Raw genomic sequence first — 22,291 nt, forward strand, 5'->3', positions numbered from 1 at the left:
ATGTTCTCTGACAGAAGTTGGTTAGTTTTCCTGGGAAAGAAGTAACAGGAGCACATTTTTTCCCCCATGATGAATTATTTCCTAACGAGCCCTCTTTGGCTTTCCATATTTGGCCGGGGTGAACTCGCACAACATATTAATGGATAGACTCCCACAGCAGCGCGGCCTCATCGCCAGTTCTCCCTTCCTCTTTAAGATGCTAACCTGAGCTTCGTACTCACATTCCTCGCCAGGCTCATTCTCAAAGGCATCTCACTGTCGGGAGGGCTCTCCTCCTTGACCTACGTCAGAAAGGGAAGTCATGGAGACAGGTATGGGACCTCAGGTGTCCCAAGTAAGGAGTGTTCCACACAGCTAGGATGAGCATTTTAGAGCACAGAGAGCCAGGAATCATTACCAGGTGGAGACACATGAACGCCACTCTGACCAGTGAGGGAGCCACCCCCTTGATGTTCAGCACAGGGGGCCAGCTACCTGGCACATACTACTCCCATTCCCAGTGGCTCAGTGTGATGGGCACCTGGTTGTCCATTGCTGCACGGTGGTCATTTAGAGACATCAGGGATAGAGGTAGACCCTTTCTGCTTATAAGTGCGAGTTGAGCTGGGTACTTGCTTCCCTCCTACAAGAGTCTTTTGCTGTAAGCCACTCTGCCTTTGTGGTGCATCTAAGCCAATCTTTTGCACCATTCATTCATGCAGTTTACCATCCATCCTCCCACTCACCCATTCACCCTTTCATTCATGCAGTTTAGCATCCATCCGTCCACCCACCTATTCATTCTTGCAGTTTAGCATCCATCCATCCACCCACCCATTCACCTATTTATTCTTGCAGTTTAGCATCCATCCGTCCACCCACCCATTCACCCATTCATTCATGCAGTTTAGCATCCATCTGTCCACCTACCGATGTACCCACTCATTCATGCAATTTAGCATCCATCCGTCCACCCACCCATTCACCCATTCATTCATGCCGTTTACCATTCACCCGTTCACTTGCTCATTCATTTGCAATGCTGGGGATAGGACAGGGGTTTGGTCTCATGTTAGGAAAGTATTTTCCTGCTGAGCCCCCCCCCCCCCAGCTCCTGTAGACAACTTTCTAACAAACAGACTTGGAGGACAGTCAAGGAAAGCCTTTGCATTTAAGGCTGCAGAGAGAGGCTGACTGGGCCCAGAAAGTTTGGATGGACCTGGTTTGTACTGTTTGCCATTTAGCTGGGTGATCTTTTTAAAATTATTATTATTGTTACTATTTTTTCTTTTCTTGTTGGTCACCCTTCCTTAGTAGTCCCTGGCTGTCTGTGCTGTTTTTCTGGAATGTGCTAAGAGGCATCGGGATTTCAGAGTCTGGGTGGCAGTGTCATACAGTGACACTGGAACTGAAGAGATTCTGTCCCCTGTCCCCTGGCATATCCTCTGCATCATTTGCTTTCGTCGCCTGAGTTCTCGGTTGTTAAGGCCCTGGCATTTGGGCAGCGTGTTTCTGTGTGTGTGTAGTCTCACATGTTGTAGATCCGTGTACTCAAACCCAAACAAATCCCAACAACCGGGCTCCACAGCCACGGTTGGTTCTGTGAGCCCCAGGGGATCGTGCACCACACACTCACCATAGCTGAAGCTGTTGCTTTGTTTTGTTCAAACCATGCTTGTGACCCGGCAAAGAAGGGTAAGGAGGAGTGGTGAACACAGAGCGGGAAAAGGAGAGACATAAAACAAAACTCGGGTCCCTCTTCCCCAGTGGGAGAACTCCATGATAGAGACAGACCGTCCATCGGGGAATTCAGGATTTGCGTGGGAGGAAAATTTCCTGCCTGGTGAGGAGAGCAAGAAGTCAGTCTGAAAGGAGGTAGCTCTGTTATTGAGTGTACCAGTGGGGATTTGTGCCTTGGTGGATTCTTCATATATTACAGTGAATTTAATTAAATACATTGTGATCCCAATTGAGGGTATTCTAATTAGCTGGGTCAGGAACAAATTATTCTCCCTCCTTCTCCAAATGAAAACATCTCTGCTCTTCTGCTGGGAAGGCATGTCCTTGGCGGCCTGACTTGCCCCATGGAGTCCTCTTCTGTCTCCACCCGCTCCAGCTGCCTCGCGTGAGGCAGGTTCCCAGGGTGGTACTCTGGTGAGTGGCAGTGCCCCCTCTGAGGAAGACAGAATCTGGACAGCCGGGCCAAGGGGTGGACACACTCGTGGCTGGGGAACTACTGGATGGTGTACAGGGCTCAGGCAGAAATCAGGAGTCTGCTGCAGGCCTTGGGTCCTTGGTGACTTCAGGTTGGACAAAACAAGAAATAACAAAGGATAAGGACAGGGTTTGTTATATGCAGGTAAGCGCCAGAAACCCCAGGTTGTAAATGGAAAAGTGGACGTGTGGAAGTTTGGAGGCGTGGGGGAGCGCACGCACGCACGCACGCACGCACGCACGCACGCACGCCCGCCCGTGTGAGCGTGCAGTACTATTATTAGTAGGGGGACTATGGCTCGGGTCTCCTTGTTTCCTTTTATTCTTTCCTCCGTGATTTGTGATGGGTGGCCATTTCCTTTCCAGAATAGTTCTGCAATGACAGACAAAAGAATTGGTGGCCGTTCTGCGGGTTGCAACTCACCAAGGTGCTCTTGTGAGCAGAACGGGTTTTGAAAATATATTCTTTCACACACCCCGTTTTTTTTTTTTTTTTTTTTAAAAAAAAGCAAGAACTTCCAGTATGATGTTTATCTCAATTCAGGATTTATGGGCCTGACCATCCAAGAGCCCCCCTGGATTTGAGGACAAAAGAGAGTCTGACATCTCAGTTCCTGTCCAACTCTTTTTAGGTCTTCTCCTTCTCTCTGGCTCAGAGACTAGAAGGGCCAGCCATCTGGAGTGGCACCCTCACCTCTCTGTTAAGGTGCTATGCTTCAAACTCAGCGCATTGCTTCAAGGATGTCCTCTCCCGTGGGGAAGCTGTGCCGGTTTAGGAGTTGAGGCTGATGTGAATCTTGCTAGTTGGTGATGCCAGCAAGATCTCTCTTGATGAAACAGGACACGCTGGACCCTGGCTGTTTTCTCTTGGCTTTTAGTCGCTCAGTTTTAATGGACTCTTTAACATGTGTTGTTTTGTTAGTCTCTGTGACCCAGGCTAGCAGTTTCTCTGTTCCCTGCTCTCAGGCCACACCCTCACTCCCAGGAAGATCCCGCTGGGAGATTTAGCTTTTGCAAGGCCCAGAGAAGAAGCTGGGAGAATGACCCCTCCAGACCCTCCTCCTCCTTAGGGTGTGGGCTCCACAGAACACTGTCTTGTTGTGTCCCCTTTTAGCCTTCTGCAGAGTCCTGTCTGGGAGGAGAGACGTGGAATGGGAAGAAAACCCGCACACGGTTTGTCTCCAGAAGGTTTTTCTTGTCAGTTGTCCGTCCTTCTGCATTTCCCATGGAGCTCCTGCAGGTTCTCCTGGCTCCTGGCCGTGGAGTGGCTCCAGGGCAGCTGTTCCTTGCTGGGGCTTCATTGTGTTCCAAGTGCAGCACTTGATAGAGTTGAATTTCCCATTTTCTGAGAATGCGATGGGGTTCAGACGGTGGACCTGTTCTCAACCTGGTGCCTGTGACGCCCTCTGCATTGGCACCTGCAGGTTGGCACAGGTTCTTGGCAAAGCCTCCGTTGGCCCTCGTGACGGAGGGCCACCAGCCTCTCTGGTGAATTTGCCGTAGTGCCTCGTTGGTATACTTTTTATTTCTCCATCTGATTATGTGCAAACGTTTTGGCTTTTCCTCATCCTCTTGGTGGACAGAAGATGTGAGTGTGTGAGCACGTGAGCGTGAGCGTCAGGACGGTGTCATCAGATAGGGTGCGCCTGGAGGGCCACTCTGTTATTGTCCATCTCAGGAAGTACTCGGTGTTCTGAGTGCTCTGGCTCCGCTGTGCCTTGCTGTAGTAGCTGGGCAGGAAAGTATCCCTCCCCATCCCCACAGGATCAGAAGCCACCATTGAGGCATGGACATTGCACAGGCCTCCTGGGGTCAGGAGGGAGACCTTTGTCACCAAGCCGTCCCAAGGTGTTTGCTGTATGCTCCGTCAAGCTCTTTCCGCCAGGCTCTGGTGCCCAGAATTGACAGTGGGAAGGAGGGCAAGAGGAAGGTCCACCAATCACAGCAGTGCGTGAGGCTTTTACCTCTCTGTACTTCTTCCTTCTCAGTGACGCTAGCTAGCTATACGGTGTAGAGGGGCCAAGATGGGCTCCAGCTCTCGGTCTCTCTGCCTGTAGCTGAGTTTCTTGGGTCAGCCACCTGAGCCTTTGGGACTGTTTGCCCTGCTTCGTGTACACTGAAGAGGGAAACTCCCCCTTCCTGTCAGAATAGTCCCTTGGACTATAAGAGATGTCTTTTCTACACCAGGAGCAAATCAGTTCCCTGTTACTAGCCACCCAGGGTCCTTCCTGTCCTCACAAGAGGTCCGGGAACATGGTGAATTTGGCTCTTGGATGACCTTTAGGTCTCGCTCTGTGGACCGTTTCTGTGACACCTGCTCCTCTTGTGCCCACGCTTTAAGCTCCCCATGTTCTACTTCCTGTTGGCTCTTGGGCATCCATGCTCTGGGATCGATGTTGTGTCTGCCAAACAAAACAGAAAACATGATTGGGACCAGTGACGCCGACCAGTGACTAACTAGATGACCTTGCAGTACTGCGCTTCTGGCTTTGTTTCAGTTTTGAGGCATGAGCTTACTGTTTAGACGAGGCCTTGGACTTGAACTTCTCATCTTCCTGTTTCTCAACCACCAGGTGCTAGGATTTTAGGTATGCACCACCATGCCAAGCTAGACTAATTTTAATTAAAAATAAGTTGCTGGGCGGTGGTGGCGCACGCCTTTAATCCCAGCACTCGGGAGGCAGAGGCAGGCGGATCTCTGTGAGTTCGAGGCCAGCCTGGGCTACCTAGTGAGTCCCAGGAAAGGCGCAAAGCTATGCAGAGAAACCCTGTCTCGGAAAACCAAAAAAAAAAAAAAAAAAAAAAAAAAGAAAAGAAAAAGTTGTTTTTTTTTTTTTTTTTTCAGATAGTCTTATGTAGCCAACTTTTACCCCGAACTCACTATGTAGCCAAGGTTGACCTTGAACTTCTGACCCTCCTACCCGTATCTCCTGAGTGCTGGGATTACAGCGGTGCACTCTTAATCCCTGAACTCACAGTTTCATACATGCTAGGCAGGCATCTACCAACTGAGCTCTGTCATTTTAAATACAGAAAACACGAGCATTTTTATTATGGAAATGTCCAGACATGTGCTTTCTTTCTGTGTGTCTGATGTGGAGTTACTTTGCGGGCAGATTGACCATATGCTGTCACTAAAGCAGGGGTGGAGGGGGGGGGGAAGGCTTGTCTGTAAAGGTCCAGATCATAATATTTTAGTCTTTGCAGGTCATTCATCAGTGTCGCTGTTGTTCAACTCTGATGCTTCAAAAAGGTCTATAGATGGTAGTCCGTCAGTGGGCCTAGCTGTGCACTAATAAAACTTTATTGATGAAAACAGACAGCGGGTCAGATTTGGTCTCGGGCCACAGTTGGCCCACCTCTGCTCGAAATAAAGCCGTACACGCTGGAATGTGAAAGGGTGAACTTTTTGTAATTGTGTGGTGCTGAGAAAGCCCTGTTAATGAACACTATTAACAGGCCTCGTGGGAAACGACCCGGGAGGGTCCATGTGGGGGAGACAGGTGTGTGTGTATGTGTGTGTATATATATCAGCATGTTATTTAGCCCTTGAAGAGCTTCCAGAGGGGAGGACATGGGGGGAAAATGAAAATACCCCAATATAAGGAGCCTTATCAACAGCCGTCGTGTCCCACCCCGTTCCCCCGTTGACACACCTCTCGCTGCGGCCAAGGCAGTGTGGGAGTGGCCCGTGCCCCGGTGTGCCCTGAGTGCCTGACCAAGGCAGTGTTTCTCTCCTCTGTCCCCGCAGCACCTGCAGCAGCATGAGAGCAGCGTGGAGGGAGAGAGCTGCTATTACCACTGCGTCCTGTGCAACTACTCCACCAAGGCCAAGCTCAACCTCATCCAGCACGTGCGCTCCATGAAGCACCAGCGCAGCGAGAGCCTTCGCAAGCTGCAGCGGCTGCAGAAGGGCCTTCCGGAGGAGGATGAAGACCTGGGCCAGATCTTCACCATCCGCAGGTGCCCCTCCACTGACCCAGGTGAGACCTGTCATGTACCGGGGAGGCCCTGGCGGGCTTCGGCGGGCTTCGGCGGGCTTCGGCGGGAGCCCCCTGAAGGCTTCTGACCAGGGCAGGCTTAGCTTATCAGTGTGGCTGCTCCTGGCGTCCGTTGCCGGTGCCTCAGCTGCCTGTTGTGTTCTGGATGGAAGGAGCACGGGTTGGTGCCTTGTTCTTAAGGAGGACCACCTTCCCTTAGGCACGCGTTCAGCCACAGGGAAGTCGTAGACATCTTGCCCAGAAGCAGGCCCTTGGCAAGTCTTCCACGCCAATCTCCGAGTTCCCTCCGCACTCTGGATTCCGTTACTGCTTCACACTGGCCTGGTCAATGCTACCTGTGTGCCCTGCCGAGCAGTGGGAGTAGTTTGTGGACTTCAGAGAGCAGTAAAGCGAGCACCCGTTCGTTCCGGGACCCGGTTGTATCTGAAAGTGACTCACATGGTCCTGCAGGTCCAGGCCTCTGGGCTTCCTGCTCCTTGTGGACTGTGGTCCTGTGCAATTTGCTGTGTCTTGTTTTCCCGCCATCTCATCTGCGGAGAGCCGTGCACGCTCTCTCTTTCCAACACTCGTTTCTAACGGGACCTCATTTGGTAGAACTAACTCCTTTTTAAAAAATATTTTTCCGATCTTTCAGTCCCGTGTCTTAACTTGGAAGTACAAGATTGTCCCTTGTTTCCAAGCAGTCAAGCAAGGCAGGCCTGGTGGGACAGGCTTGTAATCCTGGCACCTGGGAGGCTGAGGCAGCATCTTCACAAGTTCTAGGCCATCCTTGGCTACACAGTGAGACCCTGTCTGGAAAGCAAAGAAAGACGCCGGCTAAATAAAGCCTTCCCCATTCTTACCCTCTAATGAAATCTTAATGGTTTTCGAAAGAAAAAAAAAAATCTTTGTAGCTTCTCTCTAGTGTGTGCCGAACATGTTAGCACCTGTTCCCTCTTGTTCCGGAGCCAGCCTAGGAGGGGAGCCCGGGGCCTTCCGGGGTCTTCCTGCTCATCAGTGCTCTTCATTTCTGTGGTGTTTGAAGTGGTGCCCACTTCCCCGTAAGCCCCAATTCTTTGACTTCCAGGTTGTGTCTCTAGGAGAGAGGAGGAGGAGGACGCTTCTCTTGACAGTTGTCTGCGCGTGTCCGTGGGTCTTGGTCCTTTGGTCCTCAGGATGCCAGTGGGTGCTGGACCCTGGTCCTCACTTAGCTCCTGGCCCCTAAAGCCTGCTGGTGTGGCCACACATACTCCAGCAGTTTCCTAATGTCTCGTTGGTCCCGCCTGGTGGACACAGCGTTTCCCAGAACTCACTTATGTTTTGGTGTGTGTGTGTGTGTGTGTGTCTGTCTGTGTGTCTGTCTGTCTTCCGCTTTCCCTGATGAAGTGAGCACGTGTGAGCTCGCAGGCCGTTGCTCATCCCTCATCTCCTGCAGCATCTTCTCAGCCAGTCATCAAGCATGCATTTGAATAGTTTTCAGAGGTGAAACATCACATGAACCTTAGGGAAAAAATGGCACAACCCTCCTCCATCCCCTCCTCCAGGTTGGAACAGTGGTTCAACTTTTAGATGTTGATCGTTTTTTTACTTATCTCTGTTTCTCAGCATGCTGCTGTTCCTCGTTCTTGATGAATTCTGAATTTTCAACACTGCCTGGTGTTCTGAGCTGCAAGACGCCCCAGTGGGGCCCGTAACCCCGGCCCCACCCCTGCCCGCTCGCACCTGCATCCACACACAAGCTTGCCCAGACCTCCCGCAGACAGGCACCCGTGAGCCCCCAGAGGTAAACACTGGACCCCCTTTGCCCCGTACGCACTCACACCCATGCTACCGACAGTCAACACAACCCATGCACTCAGACACAGCCATAGCGCACACGCCGTCTTCACACAATATCCCCATGCACGTGCCCCGGGAACACTCAAGAGACTCTCCCCATACACACCCCCTCCCAACACACCACAGATACACGGTGCACTCCACCCTCCCCCGTGTATCCTCACACGGCCACCGGGGTGTACTGACACCTTGTGTGCACATGCACCAACGGGTGCCACCCCTCACCCAGCTCCTGCAGCCCCTCCTCCCACTGTGCGCTCGTTCCCCTCTGGACCCCTCCCCTCCTCCCTCACTTCTATTAGGATGAAATAATAATTGGGGGTGATATTAATATTCAGTATTTTCATTATTATAACTCTATAAATATTAATCACCGCTGAGCCTTGTAGAGTTTTATAATTTCATTTACCTTCTTGTACAACTTTTTGTTTTCCCTGCTTTTCTAGGTACTCATGATTAATTCATGGCTCACCTAACACTGCCAGAGCAGACATTTCCTAATCTCCAAGTACTCCGTGCTCAGTTTTCTCCAGCTTCATTTCCTCTTAGAGGCGTCCCACTAAGCTCCCCCAAAGCTCCAGGCTCGCCAGCTCCGTCAGGATCATCCTGTGGCTCCTTGGCTGCCTTCTCTTTCAAAACAAAACTGCCGCTCCCGAGTGACGGGACACGCTCCCAGACCTCGATGGAGGCATTTTTCTCCCGCTGGGATAGTCGGGGTTTCCTGTCTCTATGAAAAGCGTCTCCTCCGATGATGGGCCGTTCAGGGATGTGCTCTATAAGCAGGGGCCAGGACAACGCCTGTCCCTTGTAGGCCCGGGACGGACTGTCTCTCCCCGTGTGTCTATCTCCAGGTAGCTGCTCTCTGGCTGATCACGTCTGACCGCAGAGTGTGTACTCTGAGGAGTGACAGGGAGAATGGACGCTTGTGGGCCCTCACTTGCCCTGAAGGCCTGAGGTCACTGTGTCCCCTGGCTGTGTGGTCCTCCTCTGTCCCTCCCTCTCCCCAGGATTGCGCTGTGCAGTCATTTCAGAGGATTTCCTTCATTGCACCCATCTCTGTTTCGATCTCTTCGACTCTTTCGTTCTTCCTTTCCTCTCAGAAGGTTCCCTTTGGCTTAGCGAGGCGCCCCAGACTGCATAGCAGCCGGCTGCCATCTTGCCCAGGCCTGTGGGATGGCCCAGGCGGTCCCCTGCTCTCTGACGCCCTACTCCACTCCCTGCGTCCACTCTGGAACGGCTTCCTTACATGCTGCCGTCCGCACGTCCTCTCTTTGATCGTGTGTGAGCACCCCCGCCCCAAGTCTACGAGCAGCCTGAGTCAGGGCGACAGACTTGCTTTCCGAATTTCAAAATCCTTTGGTATCGTCTTTGGCCTCCGGTCACGTTGCCGCTCCAGCGTCTCCCTCCGCACTCCGCCTCCTCCCACACACATGCTCCAGCGAAGTTCACCCTCCGCTGACGACAGGGGGCAGATTATTAGGTAACACCCTGACATTAACAGGACCACGGCTCTGTTTTAGAAACCCCTGTAAGGAGAACACATCTTGAGACATAGCCTCCCTCTCCCCCAGGGATTCGCTCTTAAAAACTTGAAAGAATGTCTTCAAGGAAAGGGACATTCGGGGGCCGATGGAACTGAGATATTTAGGGTTGTCAGCTTCAAAAATTTGTAAACACAGACTTTGTCGGCACTCCCCGTCCTGTCCTCATTAAGAGAAAGATCAGGACGTGACCCTCCAGCAAGAAGTGTCCCTCACATGCCACACGAAGCCTGTGGACGCCTGTGAGCCCCTCTCAGGCCCCGGCCTGCTGCCAACCGAAAGCCAGGCGGTCATTAGTTGGTCCAGCTGCCTGGAGGTTGTGATGCCGGCATCCCGTGATCCGGTTCAACCCCGCTGTTCTTGCTCCTTTCTTCTCTCCTGTGGTCCATGTCCCACAGAGCTGCATGCCCGTCATCAGGCCCTCATGCTCTCGTCCCAGGTTCCTTCTACAGTGGTCAGGAGTCTCCCTGGCTAACAAGGGCTGCTGGAATGAACCATGACGTCTCCCTCCCCAGAGATGAGACGTCCCCCAAGTCTTCATTGTAGCTCACCTGTCTGCTGGTCAGAAGCTGTTGGTTCAAGAAAGGAGTAGACGTGCAGGAAAGTACGAAGATTTTTCTTCATCCTTTAGAACTTTCTGGTAATAGTTGAGATTGACACTTGATTGATGGCTGCATAGCCCATAAGAGGTCTCAGAGCAAGAGTTAAATCATGCTGGTCCTGCCATTGCGTCTCAGGAGGTTCTGCTTCTCTTTGGTGCCTTAGCCTTAGGTCAACAGGCAGGCCCAGTCCTGTGAGGCTTTTTAGCCAGTTTTATTTTCTGAGACAGTCTCTTCCTACGAAACCCTGTCTAGCCTAGAATTCAGAGTATGTAGACAAAGCTGGCCTTGAACTTACAGCAGTCTTGCTGCCCCTGCCTCTTGAGTACTGGAATTACAGGCATTGCACCATCACGCATGACAAAACTGTGTTTGTTTGAGACAGAGGCTAGGATACCCAGGCTGGCCTCCTCAGCCTTGCTAGGTTGCCAAAGCTGGTCTTGAGCACCTGATCTTCCTCTCATTTTCTTCTGAGTTCTGGGATTACAGGTGTGTATCACACCTGGCTCCAAGTCCTGTGCTATATTATTCTTTCTAACCTCACTCCAAAATGAATACTTCCTCCCCCGACCCCCCCTCGCTCACGAGCTGGCCCATGCATGCGTGTGGGGATGTAACTCACTGCTGTGTGTTATATGCACCAAGTCCCGAATTTGATCTCCAGCACTGCAGCCCAGTAACTGCGGCCATGTCCCATTCCCTTAGAAGTTTCCGTTTTTAATTTCTACCTGGAGTAGCAGTTATCAGTTTGAGTGTTTTTTTTTTTTTTTTTTTTTTCTCAAAGACCAAGCAAGTGGTCGGTCTCTTGACTTGGCTGGGCTTTGGTCTTTGGACTCCCCTCCTGTCTGCAGGCAGGAGCAGAGAGCTGTTACCGTGAGCTTTCGCAGTGGCTGGCATCAACTATCTGCTTTTGCCTTGGTGGACCAAAAGCTCTAGAAAGATCGGAAAGCTCGTGTAGGTGTGTCATTTGAAAGATTCAGCCCCTGCTTTGCTTGTTAAAAAGACATCTCTGGCTCCTGGGTAAAGCTGCGGTTAACTTTATTTTATCAGTGACCTAACCTCTGAGAATAGAAGAGGCCTTTGTGTTTCTGCTGTTGGCTTTTCTTTCTTTCCCCCTCCTCTTCCTCGCTTCTCACTTCTCACTCCTGCCTCAGCTACTTTTTCTTTGATATAGACAGAGATCTCCAAGCTTTCTGCACTTAGAATTTAATCAGCTTGTTCTCTATCGAAGGGTGACTTACGTACTTTTTGTTGAGTTGGCCGGGGGCCACAGCTGAAGTCTTTCAGGGTAGTGACTTCCTGGGGTCAGGGAGGTGAATGCAGCCTGCCAGGTGATGGGGTGTTCTGGGTGACGGTCTTCACTGAAGCTCTCATTGGCTTCTTAATGACTCTTGTCTTCTAGCCAAGCCCCAGTGAGTGTGCTGGGACTCTCGTGGTTTCCGAGAACAAGACAGTGCATCCGGCATTCTCATTTGGCTCTGTTTTCAAAATCGGCGGGAGGCCGTCCTCTAAACATGAAGTGCATCTTTTTGCTTTTGCAAAAATAGCTAAATTATATGCAATTCCAGTATACTTTTTCTCACAGCACTAAAATATGTCGCAGCCTGTTCTTCGTATCTGAGGCTCCGTTTTTTGTAAATCCTCCACTTTCTCTTTCCCTTCTTCCTGGGTCTCTGTTGGCAGGGCTGGGGAAAGCCAAGGGCCGAAGCAGGCCTACAGCAAGATGTCATGTGAAACGGGGCAAACGGATGGGGTGGCTGCGGGTCTGAGTGTCTGGAGGAACGGCACCAACGGGACCTCTTCTGTTTGAAGTGCGATTTCTGGACAGAGATTGTAAATTTGGGGCGTGATTTAGAAAGACGCGTTGCGGAGGGACAGGTGGCCCTGTGCGACCACCGAAACAGAGATTGCCGTGCAGACCCGGGTTGACAGAATCAAATACAGCTCACTGGTTTATTCCTTGGTGTCACTGACAGTTTCCTGGGAGGGATCCGTTTCCGTGGCGTCAATCCGCATCGAGCCCGTGGCAGGCGCTCAAACTGGGGATGGCCATTGAGGTTCTCAGCCAAATGGCTTCACAGCCTGGCGAGAAGTAAATGTCCTCTGGCTTTTGTTCACGGAGATAGTTTTCTGTTGTGGGTACAAAGCGTTCATGCTTTGGTCCCCCTCTGACGCTGATGTATTCTGCACCCACCTTTTGAAGCCAAGAGGAGTTCTCAGGGTGTATGTGGCCTTGTTTTTCTGTTGGAACAGAGTTCTTGATTTGCCTTAATTAGTCCTCTAACAATCTACAAAGGTCAGTGCCAATTGCCTGCTCATTTACATTTGTAATTGTGACGGCTTCTGATTACATATTCCTTGTGTCAGTCCTTCCTCTGAGTGTATGCTGGAGTCCCCAACCCCCACCATCGCCAACCCCCCCCCCCCCACATATGCAGGCACAGTGCACACACATGCACACCCCAGCTCTGTGAAAACGGAAGCTATGACTCTTGCCCCGAGAGCCTTGTGTAGTGGTGGCCCTGGGTGTCAGTGTCTGGTGGAAAGGCACCTTGGAGAGGCTCTTGTCTGTAAGTTGGTGATATAATGAAGCTGGAGTCAGGGAAATTACGTCAGTACCAGGCCAGAACTCCGAGAGCCATTATCCAGGAACCTTCTTGAACTAGGTAATTAGGGGCAATTAAACTTTTCTGCTGGCTCTCTGCAAAATATGCTAATAACCCGATCTGTTGGAAGGTGGACATGGGCAGAAGGCTGACTTGGTGCTGTCATATATTCCTGGCCTGGAAGGGTCCCTCTGGAGAGTGGGTGGCATCACCAGGAAGGTCACCTGGGTGCTCAGTCCGGGGTCCGCAGCTTCCTGCCTCATGTAACCTGTGCTCCTGCACCAGGCCCCTCCCTCTGCAGAACTTGTCTTGGCTTCACTAGTCTTGGTTGCAAAAGTTCTCACCCATTCATCCTTTCTTACTCTGTAATACATTCACCCCTTACTTCCTCTTTCATGGGTTTATTGGGCTTTTGTGTTGGTTCATCATTTCACACTGGATTACAGCTTAGCCTGTCCTTGGCTGGGTCTCTGTCATACCTTGCATGGCATCCTCTTGAAGGCTATATATACTCCTGTGTGTCCTTGTGGCCACCAGTGGACCCACTCTGAGAGGCACAGCACGGTGGCTTTTCTCTATTAGAATGTTGATACCAAGTGATGTCAGGAAGAGAAGAGAAGACGTTGGGGAATTAACTACCTCGGGGTGGTTACTAAAGTCCGGTGGGGCTTGATGGGCTGTGTGTTGGTGTTGAAGAGTGAACATTGAAGACTGTTGTTTAAGTACCCACACATTCTGAGGTCCGAGGTGAGTGATCAGAGCTCAGACCCAGGCACCCCCAACAGGACCGTAGGATGTTGTTTCGGACTAAGCTTTCGTTTCCTGAAACTTTATCTTGAGATATCTCTCAGGGCTTTGGAAAAGGGCTGTTGAAAATTTGGAACTTGTCCATGAAGTGAACATGGAGAAGTATTTTTACTAGGTTGAGAGTTGGGGGTCCTGTCCTTGGATTTCAATGGAAGGGAGGGACCGAATGACGTTGGCACCTGCCATGGGAAGCCATGGCCTTCCTAAGCTGCCGGAGCACTTGTTCAGGTTCCTCCTCTACTGACCCCCCATTCCAGCCTCTGCAGTTAACACTTCTGTCACTCCAGTGTATTTTTTAAGAGAAATAAAAATTTGTGCCGGCATCTTTGGAGAGGTCCAGAGCGTCCATTTCTGGGGCTACTTACATCCCATATGAAACTTGTTCCCAGCCTTGGTAGGGGGCCAGTGGAGAAATAGAGCACAGGTCTCTGCTCACAGAAATAGCTCAAAGGCTTTTCCTCCATGTGCAGATGTAAAGGAACCCCTTCAAACTGACCCAATTATAAGAATTAGAGTCCAAATGATCTTTTTTCCCCCTGTCACACTTAGATGGGCATTGGAAAAGTTTGTGGCCTTGAAATCAGCGTAAGCACTGCCTCTACTTCCCCGGCTGCTGGTATCCCAGCTCCCTGGAGAACCACAAGAGAGCCTCCTGGAATCCTTGAGTGGCACTCAATTGTGAATAGCAGGATTTAAATTTATCTTTCTCAGTATCCGAGTTGCCAGAATTTCACAGTGCTATGTGGCTCACTGCTGTTTCAGCACAGACTTAGAAGAGTCTGGAATGCTGTGCTGGGTAGCACTGGCTTCCTTGTTGTTCTCAGGGTTCTAGCAGAGCCAGCTGACGTGGGGGTTGCATTCTCCGTAATTTCGTTTGGCTTATGTCTTGTGTAGATGGTGGCCACTGGCTGCCTGCTGCCCACCAGGCTGAATGAATTCTGTCTTTCTCACCTTTTCAACTCTCTGTTTCCTTCTCAGAATGGTCGGGCTACATGTCTGGAAAGATATTTAATTTTGGTTCCCCCCACCCCCCTTTACATCTTTTCCCATTAGCAGTTTTGAGGGATTTTGAAAGGACTCTGTAAGGATACGTTTTTTTAGAAGGGATGTTTGAGGGCTTTTTATAGTTTTATATCTCATGGCTATCTTGAGACCTTTTGTGTATATTCTAATAAAAGGATCTATTTATTGCTTTTTTAAAAAAAGACTCTTGACCTCAGTTCTAATTAGAATATTAAAGACTGGACAGCATGCAGTTTTCTCAGAACAGGCTCGTCTGATGTTGTACTCCCAAATTTTATCCAAAATTGTCCTACAGTTTGGTCCCTCCCAGGGTCGTTTCCTTAGCTTGCGCATGGTAGCAGTCATCTCTTGTACTCTCTTATCTTATTCCCCCCTGCCTTTTTTTTTCCTCTCTCTCTCCTGTGGGCATTTCTCATGTGTATAAGAGTCTGTTCCCTCTTTTTTTTTTTTTTTTGGTAAGGCTTATGTGTTTTTATTTTATGTCTATGTGTGAGTGCCTGCATGTGTGTATGTATACTACATGCATGCCTGCTGCCTATAGACACCTGAAAAGGACACCACATCCCCTGGAACTAGAGATGAGTGGTTGTGTGCTGCCTGTGTGGGTGATGGGAACTGAACTCAGGTCCTCTGTAAGAGCATTGCACGCTCTTCACCTCTGAGCCATCTCTCCGGCCCTCTGATGCTCGTCATAAGGAAATCAGACAGATCAGATTAGGGCCCATCCTGAAGACCTTCATTAGCTCCTTCACTTATGGGAAGACTGCTTCTCTACTAAAGGCAGGTTTTGAGGCGCTCGTGGTTAGGACTCGAGCTTAGGCCTGTGGGAAGAACACAGTTCAGTCTGCACGTGGGCCTCGGGTGTCTGCCGCCACTTTCTCGTGCTTTTGTCAACAGAGCCAAGTGCAAAGGTGGCTGCAGGAGCCAAGGCAGGGCCTCCCACAGCGCTGGGGGCCCTGCCAGCCCTTGCCCAGCTTTCCAGTGTCAGCACACTGCCCTTAATATGGGCCCTGGCACCCCAGCTTTCCAGTGTTGGCACGCCATCCTCTATATGGGCCCTGGCATCCCCGTTTTCCAGTTGGCACACCATCCTCTATATGGGCCCTGGCATCCCAGCTTTCCAGTGTTGGCACACCATCCTCTATGTGGGCCCTGGCATCCCCGCTTTCCAGTTGGCACACCATCCTCTATATGGGCCCTGGCATCCCAGCTTTCCAGTGTCGGCACACTGCCCTTAATATGGGCCCTGGCACCCCAGCTTTCCAGTGTTGGCACACCATCCTCTATATGGGCCCTGGCATCCCCGCTTTCCAGCGTTGGCACGCCATCCTCTATATGGGCCCTGGCATCCCAGCTTTCCAGTCTTGGCACACTGCCCTTCATATGGGCCCTGGCATCAGAGCAGCAGAGAGACTTCCTCGGAGGGGATGGAACCAAACTGAAAGCTCTAAGCAACAGGGCAGGTCCCAGTTCTCTGAGTCTGCCTCACCATGAATCTCCACCTGTCTCGATGGTGCCCTCTCAAGCTTTTTGTCCTTTCCTGGTTCCCCCAGGGGACAGCCAGCCCCCCTGGGAGTATTCTGGTCCCTGTGAGATGAGTTTTAGCATCAGTGCATTGGGCACTTGCGAGGGCTCTCCACCAGTCCTGGAGGCTCCAGAGCTTGTGGAACTGGCAGTAACTGTGTCAACTCTTTGCTGCCCATGCGTGCGTTGGAAGGCCGAACAGCCCACCCTGGATTCATGCGAGAGTTTGGCAGTCCTGGTTTTCTTGCTTCAGTTATGGTCAGTGTCTCCCCCAGTCCTCTTTACCTTGCCACATTCTGTACCTGTCAATGGCATGGAAGTCTACGTCATAAACAGGCTGGGCTTCCATCCAAAGGATTTCAGTGGCTGCAAGTGCCCAGAGATATAAGTTTTCCTGTTTGTTTTTAATATTAAATAAATAGATTATTGACTGACTGACCAGTGGTGTGTGGAGAGCAGAGGACAGCTTGTGAGAGTTGCTTTTCTCTTTCCATCGTGTAGGCTTTAGGGATCAAATTCAGGTCGTTGGGCTGGGCAGCAGCAGGTGCCTTCGCCCAGAAAGCCATTTCTCTGGATTTTACCGTATGGTGTCAGGTACTCCAGAAGGAAGAAAATTAAAATCTGAGGAGATTTTTTTAAAAGAGAGGGCGCATCCTAGGAGGCCAGAGAGGAGCCAAAGAGTTAGAGAATCAGATGAAAAGCATAAATTAGATACAAGAAGGAGATGTAAGAAGAAGAAGAAAAGAAACACAGAGGGGAAAGAGAATATAGTATTTTTATTGAGGTGTGATTGTACACATTTATGGAGCATGGCATGATAACCTGATCCCTGTATGCAGCATGTAAGAATGGGATGTGAGCTTTAAGCGTTCCTGTATACTCCACACATGAATCTTTTCTCTGTCTTGAGAACTTTTAAACTCTTCTGTTTATTTTGAAATACATCACAGATTGTTGCAGACGATTGTCCCCCTACTGTAGCAAGCCAGAGCTAGCTCCTCCGTCCTCACGGTGTTTGACTGCCTGGCATCTCTTTCCCCGCTCATCACTGTTCCGTCCTGCTCCTCTGTGAAGCTGAGGCAGGGGTAATCTCTACATTTTCTTACTCCTCTCATAAAAACCAGTGGTGGGGGAAGACGTGGCCCGGGCTCAGAGGTCAAGCTCCTTTGTCCCGCAAACGCGGGCACTGTCTTCTAGACGAACACACTGCTTTGGAAGCAGAAACCAGCGTGGGTCTTCCTCGTCGGGAAAGAAGGAAACCTGAACAAATATGCCCTGTTAGGTGACCAGTGGGATGGAGACTGGGGAGCTTAGATAAGGGCCCAGGAAGGGCCTCTGCTGGGAGGTGACCGTGGGGCTGCATGGAAGGGGGTGGGGGGTGCTTCCTGGGGCTCAGTAAACACAGGCAAGGTTGGCTGGAGGGACATGAAAGCAGGCAGAGCCTGGAACGGAGAGAGTAAACCAGGGAATGTGGCTGAGCGCCGGTCCCGGGCCAGGCATGGGAGTGAGGACAGGTTGACTGGATTTGCTCCCGTCAAGATGTGAACTCCTCAGAAAGCCAAGCAATTACCAGAGTGGAAATATGGCCCGTATGTCTGAGACAGTTTGGGTGTGAGTCCCGTCCCTCCTTCCCCCTCCTGCCCCAAAGTCCTCCAGGAAAAGGAGCTTCCCTAGATGCCACCAAGTGCCTTATCTCCTGGACCCTGGAGAATGGGGCAGCTACAAGGGGAGGGGGACTCACGACAACTCTGAACAGCAAGGAGCCCACACACATGTCCATCAGAGATCAGAACAGCTCTGTGGGACTCTGTTTCAGTCCAGGGCCCCCCATCAACACACAGGCATGCATGCAGACAAAATCCTTACTGGATTCCCCCACTGCCTAAGCATGAAGCAGGGGGAGAACTTCCGTCTGTGGCCTTGAAGATGAGTCTTCTGCCACTGTGCAAACACAGGTCCTGACAATCAGGACAACATTTGGCTACCATATGCTGAGAACTCCTCTGCCAGCTGCCCTCTGATGGCCAACCATGTCATACAGAACGTCTTGGGGGAAATCTGAAGCTTTCTGTGTTTCTAGGGCATGAGTTCGTCTCACTGATAACACAACCCTAAAGATGCCCTAGTGCTTTGCCCTTTTAGCGTCCCCAGGGCTGGGTCACCAGAGGTCATTATCACATCTGGACGCCCGATATAACCACCCCTGACTTCCATGCCAAGCCCGCCCGCAGCAGGCAGAACTGATCTTATTCTGCACCATGTCATTCCTGGTGGCCATGTGCCCACACCCCAGGCGGATCTGAAGCCTTCCTCAGAACACATAAGACCAGGGAAGTTTGTGCCATAGTCTGCTGCTTTCTCTGGCCTCTTCCTTAAGAATGTAGGCTGGGGGTTTGGGGGTCTGGAATTTTGGGTTTTCTTGAGGGGATGAATCTATGTCTTCTAGTCACTTCTTTAAGATTTTTTGAGAGGACCCTGGGAGAGATGGATGCTGGCATCCATCCTGGGTATCTGGAAAGAATGCTTCAACCACACCTGTCTGCCGTGTGTGAGGACAAATTTAATTTATTTCAAAAATCTAGCCCCAGGCAGCCTTTTCTGTTTGTTTCTTTAGGGGGAGGGGAAAAGAATTGGAAAAACAGCAGCAAGCTGAGGTTTGACCAGCTAGCAGAAGAGAGATTATCTCTAAAGGATATGAAAGGTTTAATCATTTTAATTTTGTTTTTATTAAAGTTCATCATAACTTCTTCCCCTCCCCCAACATGCCCTGGTAGAACAAAAGGAGGTAATATAAATATACAGAAACCCCCAAGTATTTGGCTAATAAAAAACTCCTTTGGGTGGCGCCCTGAGGAGAGGAAATAGCTTCGTGGCTGGAGATGGTAGGCCGAGCAGGGCAGGCCGTGACTGCCTCAGCTTCTGTCCTGCGTCTCTTCAGGTATCCAGTCTCCTTCCGGGCAGTGGGCCTGGGAGGACCATAACTTCTGATAACTGGAAGCAAGAAACTGCAGGTGTTGGCTCTTTGTATCTTGATTTTTTAAGCCAGCCCAGCCCCTCAAAACACTTGTTGCTGAAGAAGCTGAAATTTACCAAGAGCAAGGAAATCTTCTCCCACCGGCTTCTCCCGCCTCTGTTGTTCCGGTAAAATATTTAAACCCCGATCCTTTGAGGACAGGCTTTAGACAGCAGAGCTGGGACAAAGAGAGTCTTCAGATAGAGAAACTGGCTTGTTTTCCCGTGCAGCAGGAAAAACAAAAGAAAGCTGGTTTTCAAAGTTAATTCAACTGTCAGCAATGGTAAATGCAGATGAACTGGCTGCACTGGTTCTAAATAGTGTCCCTTCTGTACCATGGCTGTGGGGACCCCCTCCCCCCCATACACACAGGGTGTTTCCTCACCTGAGAACAATAGAACTGTCTTGAACATTCTGTCCTTGCCACTTCAGGAAACTTGGCATATTCGATAACATTGTAAGCAGTGGATTGACACACTGTCACCTGGTTCCGACTGACCTGAGCTGGCAGTGTAGCCAGTTCATCCGTGTCTGCATCAGGACCACGTAACACTTTGTATGTTGCAGGCAGCCAGCCTACTCATCAGAAGGGAAGCAGCTTTTCTCATGGCAGCTCCCCATTCAAGTCTTGAAAGCCACATCGAGGCTTTCACCTAGTATCTGTGAGAACGAGTAGCCTGGATCCTGGCAGGCCATGTGGACATCATATACTTTGTCAAGGTTCTCGTGGGGCCCGAGGACCCCCTGGGCATTCGGGCCGTGCTGCTAGCATTGAATCTAGTAGTGCCCCCTTGCAGGGCTCCAAACTAAATCAGTTTTCCCTGCTAAGAAAGGGACTGGAGCCTCCAGGCTGCTCCTAGTCAGCCTGGCTGCACCTGGCTGGCTGGGCTCTGAGGGATGTGAGTGAGCCCAGCAGCCCCACCAGCATGGGCGTTTATGAAACTGAACTGGGCCAGTTCAGTGGCCAGCCATGGACAGTTTTCTTTGCCCTGGAGTTGGAAGAACACCAAAAATAAACAAACGGGCCCAGCTCGTTCTCTGTGGGATTCTCGATGGGAGCCTCACTGAAGAAGAGAGGCCCTTACAGCTCTCCTATTCAGGACTTCTGCTCTGCAGAATTAGACTGAATATCTGTAGGAATTCTGGGCTGTAGCTTGAGGTCTTGGTGCCTCAGTTTCGAAACGGTGCAGTGTGAGCAGGGCCTGCATTTGTGCTGTTTCCAGAGTTTAGCCGAGGACTACAGAGACACCCTGAGTGGTTTGTGTAAAGTAGGAGCTTAATTTCTCCTCAGGCAGCTTTGGGAGGCAGTCAGACATGGAAGGGCAGGCTCCATTGAGCCCCAGGCACTGGGTTTCTGTCAGCCTTTTCATGGAGCCCTTCCTACCCAGCCTGTTCCCGCCGCCCCCGCTGCCGCCACAATCTCAAGATCACTGTTCCACTGAGCTTCAGGAAAGGAGGAGGAGGAGGAGAGGACCACTAGGCTCCACCAGAGCCTGCCTCTTCAAACACTACCAGAGCCCTGCCCTCTCTCCCCTTTTATCTTATTGGCTGAAACTTGATCTGACGATCACTGGACTGTCCATCTAGATACAGTTCTTAACTGCAGGAAGTGCACCCTGATTAAGGCGAGTGTTCAGATGGCAAACAGCAGTTATTAGGGAGGCAATTAGAGTCTCAGCCATGCATCTTTTGGATGATAAGGAGAGGATTAAGTAAACTGTGTTCTGATTATGTGATGGGAAATCTAGGTAGCCATTAGAAGTAGTGTTGTGGATGACTATTTAAGGATATGGAAGACAGCTCCATAGACAGAGGAAGACATGGAACCATATGTAATTATCTTCATTTCCTTCAAAATGTATATAAATATACTGCAGTATTACAACTGATTGTGGTTGGATTTCATTTCCTTCAACAACCCCCACCGCCGACACACATTTTCAAGATCATTCAACAATAGGCACTTACTCATTTTATGATCAGGAAAAAAAAAAAAGGCAAACTTTGAAGTGTAAGAAGTGGAGAATCTGGTAATTACTACCTCATATATGAAATATACTTGATGGAAAAAATAAAATGAGTAATAAAGGGGAAAATCCATAAACATGTAGCGATAATGGAATGGCGGTGAGTAGATAGAGAGCTGCGGATTCATCAAGAACAAATCCCATCACACTAATAAGATGAAATGAGTTAATGTACATGGATTCCCACTGAAGAGAGCAGTCGTACAAATGCAGACCGTGTGCTGGGGACGCCACAGGTACACACGTGTGGAACAGGACGGTGCTTCTCCATGTCCTTCACGGATGGGAAGAAGTTTTGGTTTGGGCAATGAGGAAATCTCCAAGGAGAAGGTGAGGCTGTGTCGGAATTGATGAGTAGAGTCAGGTCAAAGGAGACCTGTGGTGGTGTGAGACCCTGGGAGCTTGGTCAGATGCCTGTGAGCAGGGCAGTTTAGCTAAAGAAAGGGTCTTAGACAAAGACCCCAAATTGTCCCCTCTTTTTTTTTTTTTCTGATCCTTTGAACCAAGTTCCTTCCATTTCCCCTTTTATCATTTGAAAGAGACTGCTAGTACCGATACCATGAATTTATTCAAAATAAGTTTTTAAAACTCTCTCTTTCCCTTTATCTACTGAACACATTCAGAGCCCAGGAGGAATTTTTCACGTGTGTAAATCCTGGCTGAAAGGAGGACTGAGCTGTAGCTAGCAAGTTCGGGTTTCTGGGCTGCTCTGGCGGGCGCTACAGGTGCTGACTAGAGCTCCGTTTTCATTAGTAACGTGGGAACAACAGTGATGAAATTTGTATGAGGCCTAAAATGTGTATTGCGTATAATGCAGATTCTTACAACTAGAAACAAATCTATAATTGATCTAGAGATGCCAGGAGTCTTGTTTTCCATTCGTGACTTCTTTGAATAATGGTAACATTGATAGAATTTCCCTTACAGAATAGTGATGATGCAGCCAGCGTACAGAACTCTCATGGAGGTCCCACAGATGGAAGCCTTGTCCCACTTCCATGGTCTTGCGTTTCCTCCCTGGTGTAGTCTCTAATGCCCTGCATACACATAAAGGATATTCGCGTGTACAGATACATGCGTGTGTGCACTCGGACATATGCCTTATTTTGTACAAACTATTTCAGAGGAAATTTTAGGCG

The 22,291-nt window shown here is 50.2% G+C and overlaps 1 protein-coding gene across 1 annotated transcript in view; it reads left to right on the top strand.

The window, feature by feature from the left end:
• The window catches only part of Zfhx3 (zinc finger homeobox 3), a 170,735-nt gene that overhangs the window by 61,910 nt on the left and 86,534 nt on the right, over nt 1-22,291 (top strand). The window contains 1 exon segment of the mRNA XM_028889219.2: nt 5,945-6,176. Within this exon segment, the coding sequence (XP_028745052.1) occupies nt 5,945-6,176 (232 nt within the window).

The sequence above is a fragment of the Peromyscus leucopus genome, chromosome 5 (genome assembly GCF_004664715.2).
Source record: "Peromyscus leucopus breed LL Stock chromosome 5, UCI_PerLeu_2.1, whole genome shotgun sequence".
Taxonomy (NCBI): Eukaryota; Metazoa; Chordata; class Mammalia; order Rodentia; family Cricetidae; genus Peromyscus; species Peromyscus leucopus.